Source organism: Danio rerio, chromosome 2 (genome assembly GCF_049306965.1).
Source record: "Danio rerio strain Tuebingen ecotype United States chromosome 2, GRCz12tu, whole genome shotgun sequence".
Classification (NCBI taxonomy): Eukaryota; Metazoa; Chordata; class Actinopteri; order Cypriniformes; family Danionidae; genus Danio; species Danio rerio.
In genome coordinates, this window is record NC_133177.1 from 23,006,896 (window position 1) to 23,021,886 (window position 14,991).

A 14,991-nucleotide genomic window follows, 5' to 3' on the forward strand; every position below is an offset into this window, starting at 1 on the left:
CACCCATTCAGCGTCTCTGATGTATATTATAGGCTGAAGGAGTCAGAGCTAAAAGTTGGCTATCATACAGCTCGCTTGAGGCAATAATGACTTAATACTCCACTCAAGGACACAACAGGGGTATATAGAAGAGGATAGTGCTTATTGATATACATGTACTGCCTTTTTTCCTCCTTTTGTTGTATGTCATGTTTTATGCTAGTCTGGGGTGAAGAATTTTCTTTTTTTAAACGTGCTTTTGCCTTTAGATAGTGACATTGAAAGAAGGAAATCTGTAGGTACACTAGAGGTCTTGAAGTAGAAAATGATATATAACTGGTTTAAACTTACATAAGTGGCAACTGGAAACATGTAGGAGCATATAAACATCTCCAAAATGAGATGTTTTGCTATGATTGTCTCATTGAAAAACCAAAAAATTTTAAAAAATCCCTACCGACATCACAATTTTAACAGATGTATACATCCAATTCACTGTGGCTTTTAGTTGAAATCTCGAGATCAAAGGAAAGTCCTTAAACTAGGTGAAGTTCAAGTATCTTGGGGTTTTGTTCACGAGTGAGTGAAGAATGGAACGTGAGATTGACAGGCGGATTGGTGCAGTGGCAGCAGTAATGCGGTCAATGTATTGGTCCATTGTGGTAAAGAAGCAGCTGACCCGGAAATCAAAGCTCTCCATTTACCAGTCAATCCATGTTCCTTCTCTCACCTATGGTCATGAGCTTTGGACCAAAGCTTTGGAGCTTCATGACCAAAAGGACACAGTTTCAGATACAAGTGGCCAAAATTAGTTTCTTTCGCAGAGTGGTAGGGCGCACACTTATAGTAGATGAGGAGCTCTGTCACCCGGGAGGAGCTCGGAGTAGAGCCGCTGCTCCTCCACATCGAGAAAAGTCCGCTGAGGTTGCTTGGGCATCTGTTTCGGATGCCTCCTGGATGCCTACCAAAGGAGGTGTTTTAGGCATGTCCCCCCAGGAGGAGGCCTCAGGGAAAGCCCAGGACATGCTGGAGGGACTATGTCAATCAGCTTGCCTGAAAATGCCATGGGATCCCCCAGAGGAGCTGAAGGTAGTGTCTAGGGAGAGGAAAGTCTGGGGTTCTCTCCTAAGACTGCTGCCACTGTGACACGGCCCGGGAAAAGCGGACGAGAATGAGATGAGGTGAAGCCTAGTGACAACATCTTTTATTCCATTTGACACAAATTAAGATTACTGAGCAGATAATTAAGAAAATTCAGACATTTTTTTTAACCACATTTTTTCTGTCATTTTGTACGTTTTAATGTTGCTACACATACTGTAACTATATCCATTTGAGTAGGCTTCCAATTTATTTAATCGAGCAAGCGGCATGCTATTTTCCAACCCAGGCTCATTGGAGAAAGGTGTCCAGGGTTACATTTTTGAGAACCATGAAATATATGCCCAGGGCTACATCTGCTTGCGGTTTCAGTTTTCACAAATCCACTTAAATGTACATGATCACGTACATTTTTTATAGTGTCAAATATGTTACAAATATGCATACTATTTCTCGTATATTCACTAGAGGCCGCGGTGTACATTTATGCCAATCTCCAATATGTTACTCTTCAAATACATTTGCTCATTGTATCTGCCATTCACAAATCTATTTTGTTTGCATCCACAAGAAGCTGGCTGACTTGTTGTGTGTATTATATCAGCTTCCTATCAACTGACCCACCAACCCCCTCCCTAAGGCCCCGTTTACACTAATGCGTTTTAGTTTGAAAACGCATAAGTTTTGCTACGGTTACGCCATCCGTCCACACTACGCCGGAGTTCTCGAGCGCCGAAAACGGAGCGTTTCGAAAACGCTGGAGAGGCCGTTTTCATTCTAAAACGCTGCTGCTCCGTCTCAGTGTGGATGGGGAAAGACGGAGACATCTGAAAACGGAGGCGGGGCTGCAGACATTCGCCTCTCTGATTGGGGCTTTTCCTCAATATTAAGTAGCCTAACACACAGTTCAGTCCTGAATCTTCTCCGTGTAAGTTCAGACTTCGCAAGTTTGATCAAGGCTGCATCTCTTCTTCTCAGTTTGATATGGAAAACATACCGAGGACACGCGTCAATCTTCACAGGGAACAGTGTACTTTATAACTTCATTCACATCACCTTGGCTACGTTGTTTCACTTTCTCAACAATAAAATGTAAACTTGATATAAGAAACTGCCTATTTTTATTTTAATATTAACAACTAAACAGACAGCAGAAATGTTGAGGCGTCGTGCTGCACGAGCGTCATCTTCACTGTGTGCATATTTATAACAAAACGGAGCCGATAACAACTGCCTCCTTTCAATTTCAGTGAAAATACGAAACACACCCTCTCTTTTGCTGAATATCAGTTTTAATAATCGATAATGGCCATTATAAAAGTATAACATACAATAAGTTTATACATTATAGGAAATAAAGGCAAGCGATCAGTCAATATACAGAATGTACGTGGTTACATTAATCATTAACTTATCTTTGCGCTCAGCCAAAACACGTTACCTGAGAACAAGTAATAGATTCCAGTGACCAAAGTCAGGGAATATGTCGTTAGATAAAGACAACAAGATGAATGAAATATCACGTTTAATAAATACAGTGAGATTAGATCCAGCGGGAGATGCTTGATGAGAAGTCCGACTAGCAGAGCTCTCATCTGGGTAGATGGGCTCCAGCGATTGCCAAAGTGTGTGTGTGTGGTCACGTGATGTGCGTTTTCAGCGTTTTGGTGTGGACGGAGAGCAGTTCAGAAACGCTGGGTAAAACGCGAGTGTGGACGCGGATCGTTTTCATTCTAAAACGCCGTTTTAAAACTAATACGCACTAGTGTAAACGGGGCCTAAATCACTTCAGGTTTTGTTTCCCCTGGTTTCTAGAATCGTCCTTCACCAGACTAATCTGGTCCACATCGCAAGTCTGACACCATACAAGGTGAGCTACAGAGCAAACTGACCTCGCTGGAAAAGCCGTCCAGAACTAGACCAGAACTTGCCATCATTCCACCCTGTAGTGTTCATTTTACAGCAAAATATAGTTAAATGTATGCCAGTAAATGGACCACACTCTCTCTCCATCTTCACCCATACCCAGCTGAGGTGCCTTTCTGAGCAAGACCCCTAATTTCTCATTGAGAACCAATTTTAGCCATGGGCAATCATACTTGACAGTACTTCATGTTTTTCATGAGAAAAACATGATCGATTTTAACATTCTTCCTTCATATCTTCCTTTTGTGCTGAACATAAAAAGAAGTACTGGTTTGGATCAAGTGGAGGGTGATTAAATTATGACATATATAATCATCCGGTTATGGTAAAGCCACTTAGTCAGATGTCATCGAGATCTATAACTAGAAACCCTCACAGCTCTGTAGCTGCAACTTACAATCCACTCTAAATGTGGTGTATGTTAATAACTGCACAGAGTTACAAAACGTGCCAACACATCTGAATAATTCATTGCAATCATTCATATTCATGCAAACATTTACGAATGTAAAGCCATCTGAATTGACCTCTGGGAACAGAGTCTTTATCTAGCTCTCTCTCACTGGAGTTGTGTACCCAAGGTGCCTGAATCAGTGAGGGAAAGTTCCGCCCACACCATGTCTCCCTGCAGAGATACGTGCACATAACAAATTGGCATTAATTGCGGGACGGCAGCCGTCTGTCCCCAGCCACCATTGATTTCCTGCCTGCTCCGGCTGGCCCACATGGGCGTGAGGGACTGAGTAGGCTGGTTGTTTTTAAAGGGCCTCGGCAGAAAGGAAGAGGAGCACAGACATCATACCTAACTCCACAAAAATACCTGGAGCTCCCGCTGGGGTTATAGTTTGTCACAACGGCTTTTACAGTCTGAAAATACAGATGTACTGCATTGGGTTTAACTCTACTACATGTACTACCAATTCAGCTAGACTTTTCCATTATCCATTTGGCTATAATAAAAATAGTTCATATCGATGGTTCCTTAAAAACATTTAGTTAATTATAATTAGAAACAGTAGACATGTAGTTGCAATGTAACTTTTAGCCAACAACATGTTCAAAATGTCAGTAAATCTGCTCAATGACACAACTGAACTCTGTTAAATATCTATAAAGGTACTATCAACCCATCTCAACTCATCTCTATTTTTTTGGCATTTAACAGTATGAGAGCAGTTTTTTTATTATTGTATTGGTTTTGAAATGAGTGTGCTTGTAGCACTTTGGAAAACACTTGTTGTTTCTTAGAAGCGCTTAAAAATATGTTGACCTAATTTTGACTTGACATATTCCGTCATGCCAATACCTGAATTTAATAATTGCCATATGCCAGATAAGTGATAGTCATGATGGCTATGTTCACACATAGCAACAGAACATTCATGCGAGCCCAAGTTGCAGAGTTAAATATGGTTCCATTCAAATCAATGATACAATCAAATCAAAGTTGGTCGTTTTTTTTGCTGCCATTATTTACACTTACTGGAAGAGTTACACAACTTTACTTGTGATATTCACTCGTACAGTCTGTTTTTGAGACATTAAGCGGTTGCATGAAAATTACTTTCAAATATAATATCTTATTGCTGTTAAAACTGTGTGTATATAGCTTGTTTTGTTAGAAGTTTTATACCATTACTTTTTACAGGACAGTAGATAGTGTAGAATGGGGCAAACAGAGGGAGAAAAGGATCAGCAAAGGACATTGAGCCAAAAATTGAACTCTGGTCTCTGTGAGAACCTTAGCAATAAACAAGGGTGTGATGCTGTGTTCACACCAGACATGGCACACATGAATAAATTGCACTATTCGCACATAAATAGATGCATAAACAATAAGTTTCATTTGTGCATCAAATTCACTTCACAATAGATGTGGATTCACGCCGTGGTTTCTGCCCAGTGGCTATCTTCGTCGCTAATTGGCTAATATGGATTTTATTGAGAGGATAGCTGTGTTTATGTGCTTTAGGAAGTCTGAAAACAGCATATATTTATTCTAGTCCACTAGATCCTAACCCAGCTCTGTGAGTTCACCAACTCCCCCAGACACTCTACCTGGATGATGGAGGCTTTCAGTAATGCTTCTGACTGAGCTGAACCCAGTTTGATGAGCTGTTGTCCAGAGTCGGCAAGAGGATTTCCCCTTGGGACACCAACAAAGTCACTAAGTCATAATCACTTCCCTATAAGAGAAAGCTCCTAATTGGTTAACGTGGCGCGAATGTCCACTGAAGTTCAGATTTTCCAATGTCAAACGCGCAAAACACTCAAAATGCCTTTTGGATGACATGTTAAACTAAGATTCTGACTCTCTGTGGTCATTTAAAATCCCAGGATGTCCTTCGAATAAGAGTAGGGGTCTAACCCTAGCATCCTGGCCAAATTTGACCAATGGCATCTGTCCATCATGGCCTCCTAACATCCCCATATCATTATTAGCTTTATCCTCTCCGCCAATCAGCTGGTGTGTAGTCTGGCACAATATGGCTGCCGTCGCATCCTTAAGGTGGATGCTGTACACTGGTGGTAAATAAAGAGATTCCTCCAATGTGTAAAGCACTTTGTGTCCAGAAAAGCGATATATAAATGTAAGGAATTATGTAAGGAACACTCGCACAGCTTCATTCGCACAAATCACAGGTGCATGTCTATTTATGTCTTTGCATTGACTTAACATGTAAATCACTTGCACTTGACAGTTCATCCATATCTGGTGGGAATGCAGCATAACTTTGGTTTGAGAAGTCAGAGGGATACAAAATGTGAAAAAAATTTGGTTGAATTGATTCCTAGTTACTGCATTTACCCGTATTTAAGGACTATGATAATGCAAAATTTAGAGGGAAGAAATGGATCCAACAACTGATTAAACAAGTTTACTTTCAAAATAACCTAAAATCTACTGAAATAGAAAGGAAAACAACTTTATGTACTGTGTGTGCTGAATTATTTTGTATTATCAACTGCAGATAGGCCTCGGCAAAGTTAATATGCAAGCAAATTATGTCAATATGCTTACCATTATTTATTGAATCATCTTTCAAGTATAAACTATGACCATCTTTAGTTAGGCTAAGGAAAAAAAAAAAAGTAAATTGCATCTGCTAATTGTCTGTGCAGTACAAATATCTAAACATTAGACTATCATCACCAGTGTAGACATATTCTGTCTGACCTGAGCTAACATACTGAATCAACCAACTCAGATCCCTTTTTTATCCATCCAAGTTAATATCAAAGTCATCTGATGCTGATTAGCGTTCATCTTAGTTTGAAACGATCATTTCAACTGCAATACCTGCTCATTAGAACATTCACTGAGTTATTTTGAGATTGTGCACACAAAGTTATTGGATGCAAACAAACACATCAACACTCACAGACTCTCTCTGACAAAATATAAATCTGGGAAAAAATGTATAAAGTGACGGGACACAATCAGGATTTTGAAAAGTGTGTGTCCAGAAGAAGTTACGTTCTTTGTGCTATATATTGAGTGCTAACCACGAGGATCTGATCAGAATATAGCTTTTGAGAGTAAATGTATTAATACAAATAACCCTGAATTATGAACACTCGCTGTGTGAAAGTAGCTTTCAGGAGTGAAACCTGTTAGTAAACGTTATCAAATATCAAAGAACGTAGCTTTTGAGAGTCAAACCTGTAAATAAATATGGATGTCAATCTTAAACACCGAATGTGAGAACATTTCTTTTATTAGTGAAACCTGTTAGTAAATATGCTTGTCAATCTCAACTGAACGTAGCTCGTAGGAGTCAACCAAGTTCCTAAATATGGCTGTCATTCCCACAGACTATCTGCCAGAACGCAGCTTTTATGAGTCAAACCTGTTAATAAATGCAGTTGTCAATCTGGAGCGCTGCTTGTGTGAATATACTGCAGCCACTCAATTACATGTTTTACCAAATCTTACATGACAGTATCTGCCAAGCGGATCAAATCAATCAGTCAGATAGCTCGGAGAGTGAACTAGAAAGAACACAATGTGCGCACACCCACCGTTATAAACACTAACTTAATTGGACAAAGCACTATGCAATTAGAGGCTAATTAGGAGATGTGGATCTCATCTGCTCTGCCGTCCCGGTTTTATGCTGCAGATATTAAGTCTCGTAGCCCGGAGTGGTGTGTTTTAAAGCTTAGGTGTGATAAGCTCCTGTCTAAGCCATGACAATGATTGAATGTGTTTTAAACAGCAGGGGATGGGCTTATTTCTCATGCAGGAAGCGAGCGAGAGTTCTGCCTCTGCACTCCACTCCGATCCATAACCAAGCAGCTAAATCAGTGGAGGGGAAAGTGGGTATAGCTGCGCAGCTTTGTCAGGAGCGGCCCAGACAATGTTATGATGAATGTGTCAGCGAGAGGGAGATGTATTTTTCCGCGCGCGGGAAATCTGGCTCACCTCCTTTCTCGCTAACTTTAAAATTCATCATGACTCTGCAGGGGCATAATGAACTCCATCAAAAATCAGCCGGCATTAACATCATCTCCAACCAGCTGATGCGACGGCTCAGGATAGCGCTCGTGTGAGCTCAAGAACACGAGTAATAGGCAATCAACCTCGCATAAAAGAACAATAGCAGCCATCATTCATTCTCATGTACAATTAGCGTAGCGCTGACTGAGTGATGGCCCCTTAGCCCTCCGGCGCTCCGACGTGCCACTTCCTGGCTGCATGCCTGCCTGCAACGACACCGTGGAGGAAGAGTGTGACACTGTGTGAAGTCTCTCACACAGAGACGACTTAAAAGGCTAATTGGGCCTGGAGGTTCTGATCCATCAGAGATCCCATCAGCCATTTGATGGCTCCGATCTGACCAAATGGACTCCTCATATGGATCTGAGGGCCACCGGACGCTTAGATCATCAGACGGCAGGAATAAAAGAGAAGTGCCGCTAACTGTCGTGCAGAAGCGTTCCCGGGGCCCGTTCCAAGTCAGTGTGGTGCCAAATCCCAAAGGACTCGCGTCTTAAGACAGAAGGGAAAAATAAAACATTTACATATGCAGTGCATCTCATTAATTATAATTAATGAAAGTGCCGCCTGCTTGCTCAGTGCCCCTGTTAGTGCTAGGTAAATTAGCTATACAGAGCCTATTTTCACACCCGGAATGACAATCACAGAATTTTCCGAACGCTATCGATGCAGCGCGACGGCCTCCACGGACATCACATCTCAGCACGATACAGGAGAACAGGATATTAAAAAAAGAAGAAGCCCCTTATGTTCTAATGACTGAGACTCTGCCTGTGAGAGCGAATGAAAGTGAGAGAGCGTTTCAATGCAGCCGTTTCAACATGTGGAGTTCTGTTAAGTGAAATTTGGCTTCGTCTCGTGCAGTTTGCGATCCTAATAATTATTAGCTGGGATATGCGGCTGACATGAGTGAATTATCCAGTGAGGTGAGATCAGTCACATGACTGTCAAACATCTGCAAAGAAACAGCTGAAGTAGACTGATCATTAGGGATGGAATGCAATTAAAACTCTGGGCTTAAACCACTTGGCTAACAACCCAGACTGGTTTATATTAATTATTTATTATTTTTAATGCTGGGCAAAAATGAATCATGATTAATCGCATTTTCAACACATTTCTAAACATAATAGTTTTAATAACATAATATTTTACAACATATTTTCAAGACACTGCTCATATTTTTCAGTAATCAGCTTAAAGTTTAAGCTTAACTAGGCTGATTAGATCAACTAAGCAAGTTTTGTTAATTGGGCAAGTAGTTGCATAACAATGAATTGTTCTGTAGACAATTAAATATATATATATATATATATATATATATATATATATATATATATATATATATATATATATATATATATATATATATATATATATATATATATATAACCTAAGGGGGCTTTAAAATTTTGACTTTAAAATTGATTTTTTTTAACTGATTTTATTGTAGCCGAAATAAAACAAGTTTGCATGTTCTCCTGTGTTCGCGTGGGTTTTCTCCGGGAGTCAGATTTTCCCCCATGCACTATACAGTACTATACTATACAGTGAATCGAATAGGCTAATTTGGCCGTAGTGTATGTGGGATTGCAGGAGTGTATGCGTGTGAATGAGTGTATGGATGTTTCCCAGTGTTGGGTTGCAGCTGGAAGGGCATTCCCTGTGTAAAACAAGTGCTGGATAAGTTGGCGGTTCATTCCACTGTGGCCTCCCCTGATTGATCAAGGGACTAATCCTAGAAGAAAATGAATGATTGATGGGTGATTCGCCGCCATGTTCGTTAGGTTAGCAGTGGAGAGATCAAAGCTGCTGGATTAAACTGTCTAAAAACCCTAGCAATGTATGTCTGATTTATATAAAGTCATTGTCTTATTGTGTTAAAAAGTAGTTATTATGATCATCTTCATACACAACAGTGTGTATTTTACAAACCAAATAAACATTGTAATTTATGAAGAGCGCCACACATTTCTTTCTCTGGCTCATCTACAAGTATTGCAGTAATGAAGATTTGAATTAAGAAGTTGATCATGTGACACATTAAACAGTCTATTCGTGTTAATGTGGTCATACTGGTCAAAGGCTTAAGTAGTATTGATTTTATGCCAGAATCAACAGAAGTATCCAGTAGATTTCTACTACGAATCACAATTTTTACCAACCCAGGCTCACCTCTATATACATTTTTGGAGAGCAAGAGGTACGTTTTTTTGCACTTTTCGTATTTGAGAATCCGACAGAGTCCGCTGTGTACACTTTTTTTAGACCTCAATTTTCTCTCGCGAGTGCCATTTGCCCCTGCTGTTCTCATGCAAATCCACTAGAGGCCGCTGTTGACTGACTGACTGACCAACTGACCGATCCCCCCACCCTCCCCTTTTCCTAAACTCAACCAATAGTATTTTGTAAAGCACCGATTGACCCACCTGCCCCCTTCCTTAAATCCAACCGCAGTGTTTTGAAAAGCAATCCAGAAAAAGAAAAGCCCTCGCCTGATTTTTACCACATTTTCAGATTTTACCACATTATTACCCTGTTATTTACTTGTTTATTTTATTGTTTGGCTTCTGTTTTTGTCTGCTTTCTGGAACTGTTCTTCATCAGACTCAAACCTCATTGTCACGGAAATCTTACTCTGCATCTCAAGTCCGCCGACATACCCATCAAGCTACTAAACAAACTGGTAACAGCGGAAAAGCAGTCCATAAGGGCGTAAGCGGGATAAGGAACAATATCATATCGCCCCGCAGCATTTGTTTTAAAGATGAAATGCAGCCATACGTAGTTAGGCTCAGAGATATTGGAATGATCTTTATACACCCACCATCCACTTTAACATCACCTGTTAAGAGACCCCTCCTAAACTGAAATTTTTTGGAGCTTCAAAATGGTAAACAAACTCCCTGCTAAAATGTAACAAATACTTCTATTTCGGGGGTTGGTTTGTCACTTTTGGTGTGAACATGCTGTGTATGCTTGATTGCTGCTTCAGATTGCGGATGTTCGTATGGTTTGTCTCATCATTGCTTTTAAAAATTTATGCTTCTCTCATAAATTAGTTTGGGTTCCTTCCCAATATCACCTTTGACTTGTTTTGTCGGGATTGGCAGAGCTGCACGACAATTGAATCCTTTAACAATGACATTCCTATCGAACTGAACAGTATCAGCATTGAACTGATTTGCATCCTGAGAAACTGCCTGATGCATTGAGCTTGTTTTACACTGATGCACCTGATTTTCTGTTGTATAATTCAGTATAGCAATAAAAGTGAATTAATTTGACTGTGGGGTCAGACATGCGTCATGTTTTTTCCTGGAAATAATGTTTCTAAATGAGCTGTTGACATGGTATTGAACCAGATTTTGGCAAAAACCCAAACAATACAAACATAAAAATAAAACAAAACAATCTGAAAAATGAGTTATATATGTGTAATAACAATGGAATGACACAAGGAGAAAGTACTGAACTACGGAAATATATTTAATACTTTATATAAAAGGCTTTTCTTTGGTGATGGAAGCTTAAATATGCCTCTCATATGGAGAAAGTCACATAAATTGCTCAGGTGTGATTTTTTTCCACAGATTTCAAGAGTGTAAAAACCTTGATGGTTCTGTGGGTCACATCTATCAAATCTGATTTTGATTTTTGATTTTCTATTGGATCCAAGTCAGGTGATTGGCTAGGCCATTCTACACTTGATTTTCTTTCTCTGAAACCGTTTGAGAGTTTCTTTGGCTGTGCTTTGGATCAGTGTCTTGCTGAAATGTCTTCCCTGTTTTCATCTTCACCATTCTGGTATGCAGATGTTGGACTGAAACAGCTAATATTAATTTACAATGACGAAGGGGAGAGGGTTGCTGAATAACTACTGAAAGATTTGAGCTGGTGTCTGGACTTTCACTGCCTTTTTACATCTCCCTTTCTTTATGTGTTTAATACATTTTCACTTTGTCATTTCATTATATTACACATAACTTAATTTGTATAACAATTTTGCTTTATTTTATTTGCATATATGTATTTCTTCGGTTGTAAAGTCAACAGCACCTATAGAAATATGTTTTTTTTTCTTTATTATCTATACTTATTCCCTACCTGTATATTTTCAGATTTAATTATTGTCAGTGGCTATTGATGTGGATGCTGTACTGTTAATTGTAATTGTTTAATATTTATTACATATTGAATATTTATCATTGACAGCATTTTGAGTTTGGGAAAATGGTTAAATAAAATAGTAGTATTAGTAGTGTCAGGGTTCTGCCACTCCAGTCCACTGCTTGGCACTTGCACTCTTGTACTCATATTTCTGTTGGTTCTGTTGGAATTTGGCTGTTTCATTCTCAGCGTCTCAGTCTAGTTGATTCGGTTTGCGCTAAGATGACACATGCGCGTTGCATATGAGTGAGCACACGGGAATGTTTTTTTATTTATCGTGTGCTCGTGTCTTGCATCTAATAATGTTGGTGTTGTCTAAGCATGTGGCTGGGTGTTTACATTGTGGTTGCGTGCTTTTGTGGTGTGCTTCAGTGTTGTGCTTTTACGCCCCATTCACACGGGCCGTCAGCTTCTATGCCTTCCATTCACTTTGAATGGGTGACGTTAGGCGTTGCCGAACTGCATTGTGGATCAGTCAGCGCCACGTCAGAGGCGTTACTCGCTGCAAATGTTGGGACTTGCTTAACTTTTCAAGCGCCGACGGAAGCGTCAGCCAATCAGATTGCTGTATGCAAATACACCAGCTCAGACAGTGGCCTATTGCTGACTAATTTCATTGGCTGATGCTGCTATGGCGATCGCATCAGCCCCAACTTCAGACACGCCCTCTGTCGGTGCCGTGTGAATTGGGCGTTAGTGCTGTCTTAGGAACACGCAGTTAATGAGTTCTCTCATTGGCTCCGTGTTCTTGTCCTTATTTACGTGAGCACATGGTTTCTGCTGTTTTCTCGTGTCAAGTGCTCTCCCGTCTATTTCATTATAAATAAAATAACATAGCTTCTTTTTCCCCAATCCCCGACTGTAACAAGTAGTAGTAGTAGTAGTAGTAGTGGTGGTGGTGGTGGTGGTGGTGCTACAGCAACGTCATTAAGTCCTATGGTTAAATACAACAGAATAAGTTATAAATTCCATAAGAACTTAAAGGTATTAAACTTTTACACGTATATATTTTCTTTTACTTCATTTAGATACTTCAAAAATATTGAACTATTTTGAGTTCTCCAGGCAACGGCAAATCTCTTTGAAAATGTTCGCTCTTTCATTCCTTCGTTACTTACTTCGCTATTCTTTGAAGCCTCTTTAAACGTTGTCATTGGCTTTCTGAAAAATTCTTTGTGAAAGTGACGCTCTGATCGGAGAGCTGCGCGGACGCCTCCTGCTGTTGCCATGGCGACATCTGATACGACTCAAACCCTGCGCTCTTTTCTCCTTTCTTTTTTTTATTCTATTTCCATTTCTAGCTCCACTAATCAAGGACTGCCAGTAAGCCCAGAACAAACAGATGTTACCGATTAATTTTCCCATCACTTGAATTAGAAAGTAAATTAAAACAAAAAGATTTTCTGCTGGAGTTCAATAAACAACTCATGCCTGTTTCATTTTTTTTACCTCCTGTCAAGAACAAATGTTACATTGCTAACAAGGCAGATGCATGGCTGCCTAATGGGAGGGTTGTTGGTTTTCCAGCTCTTTTTTTAAAGCCACCAGAATGTGGCTCATTATGGCTGGTGTTATAAGTGTGTGCATATGTGTGTGTGTGTGTGTGTGTGTGTGTGTGTGTGTGTGTGTGTGTGCGTGTGCTGTTTCGCAAGCTGGAAAGGGTTGCATTATTGTTAGCAGTGCCCAGTGTTGGTGCTTTCATATGCTTATGACCTTTCGGGGATTTATGCCAAGGTTTCAGTTTGTGTGATGTTGTACAAAAGACTTTGCTCTGCTGATACTTTGCAATGCAGTGCACGCTTCCCACACAAACATACCACCCAAACCCTGCCATGAGTGCATGTGCAGCCTATGGCATTCTCCATGTTGATTTGATGTGTTCTGTAAATATACCTTGTCCAGGCCAAAGGTCTTGGTGAGGGCGAACCCCCAGCCCTGCTCGAAGGCCCTGCGGATCATGGCTGCGCTGGTCGTGGGAGGAGCGCTGGCCAGTCCAAAGGGGTTAGGAAACTTGATCCCGCACATCTCCACGCTGATGTCCACTGTGTCAATGGCGCAGTGGAACAAGGGCAGTCTGGGAGTGGCACTTATTGTGTTACCATGAAGAGACTGCAGAGAAAAAATTACATATAAACAATCACTATAAGAACATCATATCTGCTAAATGAGCAAGGTTTCAAATAATCAATTTACATTCACATTGACTTTTAAGATTACAGATGCATAGGTTTACTCTATGTTGTTAATAATAATAAAAAAATAATAAAACACACACACACACACACACACACACACACACACACACACACACACACACACACACACACATATATATATATATATATATATATATATATATATATATATAATTTAATTGTATGCTTTTTTGAATACTACTTATTTTTAGATCTTTTTAATATAATATAATTAATATTATAATAATGTTATGGTAAATAATATATATTGAATATTATGATAAAGCACTTTCTGACATCTTAAATGTGAATTATGCTCTCTCTCTCTCTCTCTTTATAAACAATACATTCGTTTTTTGTTTTTTTTTAAATCATGCTCAAGAAAATTACATGGATAACCTTTAGGGCCATTTAAATGTTACACAATTTTGTTAATAAACATAGTGTTGTTTAATTGGTATGGTTTTTGAGATTTGCTTTGGTACCAAAATTGGTATTGGTACAAGCCTAATCCTAACAAACATCCATTATATTTATATATACATACAAAATATTAAAATAAAACTGTATAATATGGTTCCATTAGCTAATGTTAATTAATGTATTTTTTTAACATGAACAAACAATAAACAATACATTTATTTAAGGATTTAAGGTTATATATATATATATATATATATATATTCAATATAAATACAATTTCAGCAGATGACTTGAATAGATGGTCAAGAATTTATAATTTTTGATCAATTGGGATGATTCTATAGGGGAGTGATCTGCATAAAATATAATAAAAAAGACAAGTTAAATAGAATAAAATAAAGATGCAAAAAAAAAAAAACAATTATTAAAGGTTTTCTGGGAAGTCAAACAGTATTTATAAGCAAAAATTGAACAATCATATAATAATAATAATAATAATAATAACGCTGTACCGTTTTGAGTAAATAATTATATAATGTACAATTAACCTTTAAGCTGTAAAGGTTTCATTTATTACACATGCAAATAATAAACTTTCACTCTAAGGTTTAAATATGAAATTACTCCACTATGTTGTTAATTGTAACTACATTGCAGATCTCTGCAATGTGACTGTTGTGAACTCGCATTGCAGTA

The 14,991-nt window shown here is 39.0% G+C and overlaps 1 protein-coding gene across 2 annotated transcripts in view; it reads right to left on the minus strand.

The window, feature by feature from the left end:
* dpydb (dihydropyrimidine dehydrogenase b) overlaps positions 1–14,991 on the minus strand; it is a 303,194-nt gene that overhangs the window by 150,496 nt on the left and 137,707 nt on the right. For both annotated transcript variants that reach the window (XR_012386199.1, NM_212893.1), the window contains 1 exon segment: positions 13,571–13,786. Coding sequence is in view for 1 of the 2 variants with exons in the window: in NM_212893.1 (NP_998058.1) it covers positions 13,571–13,786 (216 nt within the window). In the remaining variant the exon portion in view is untranslated.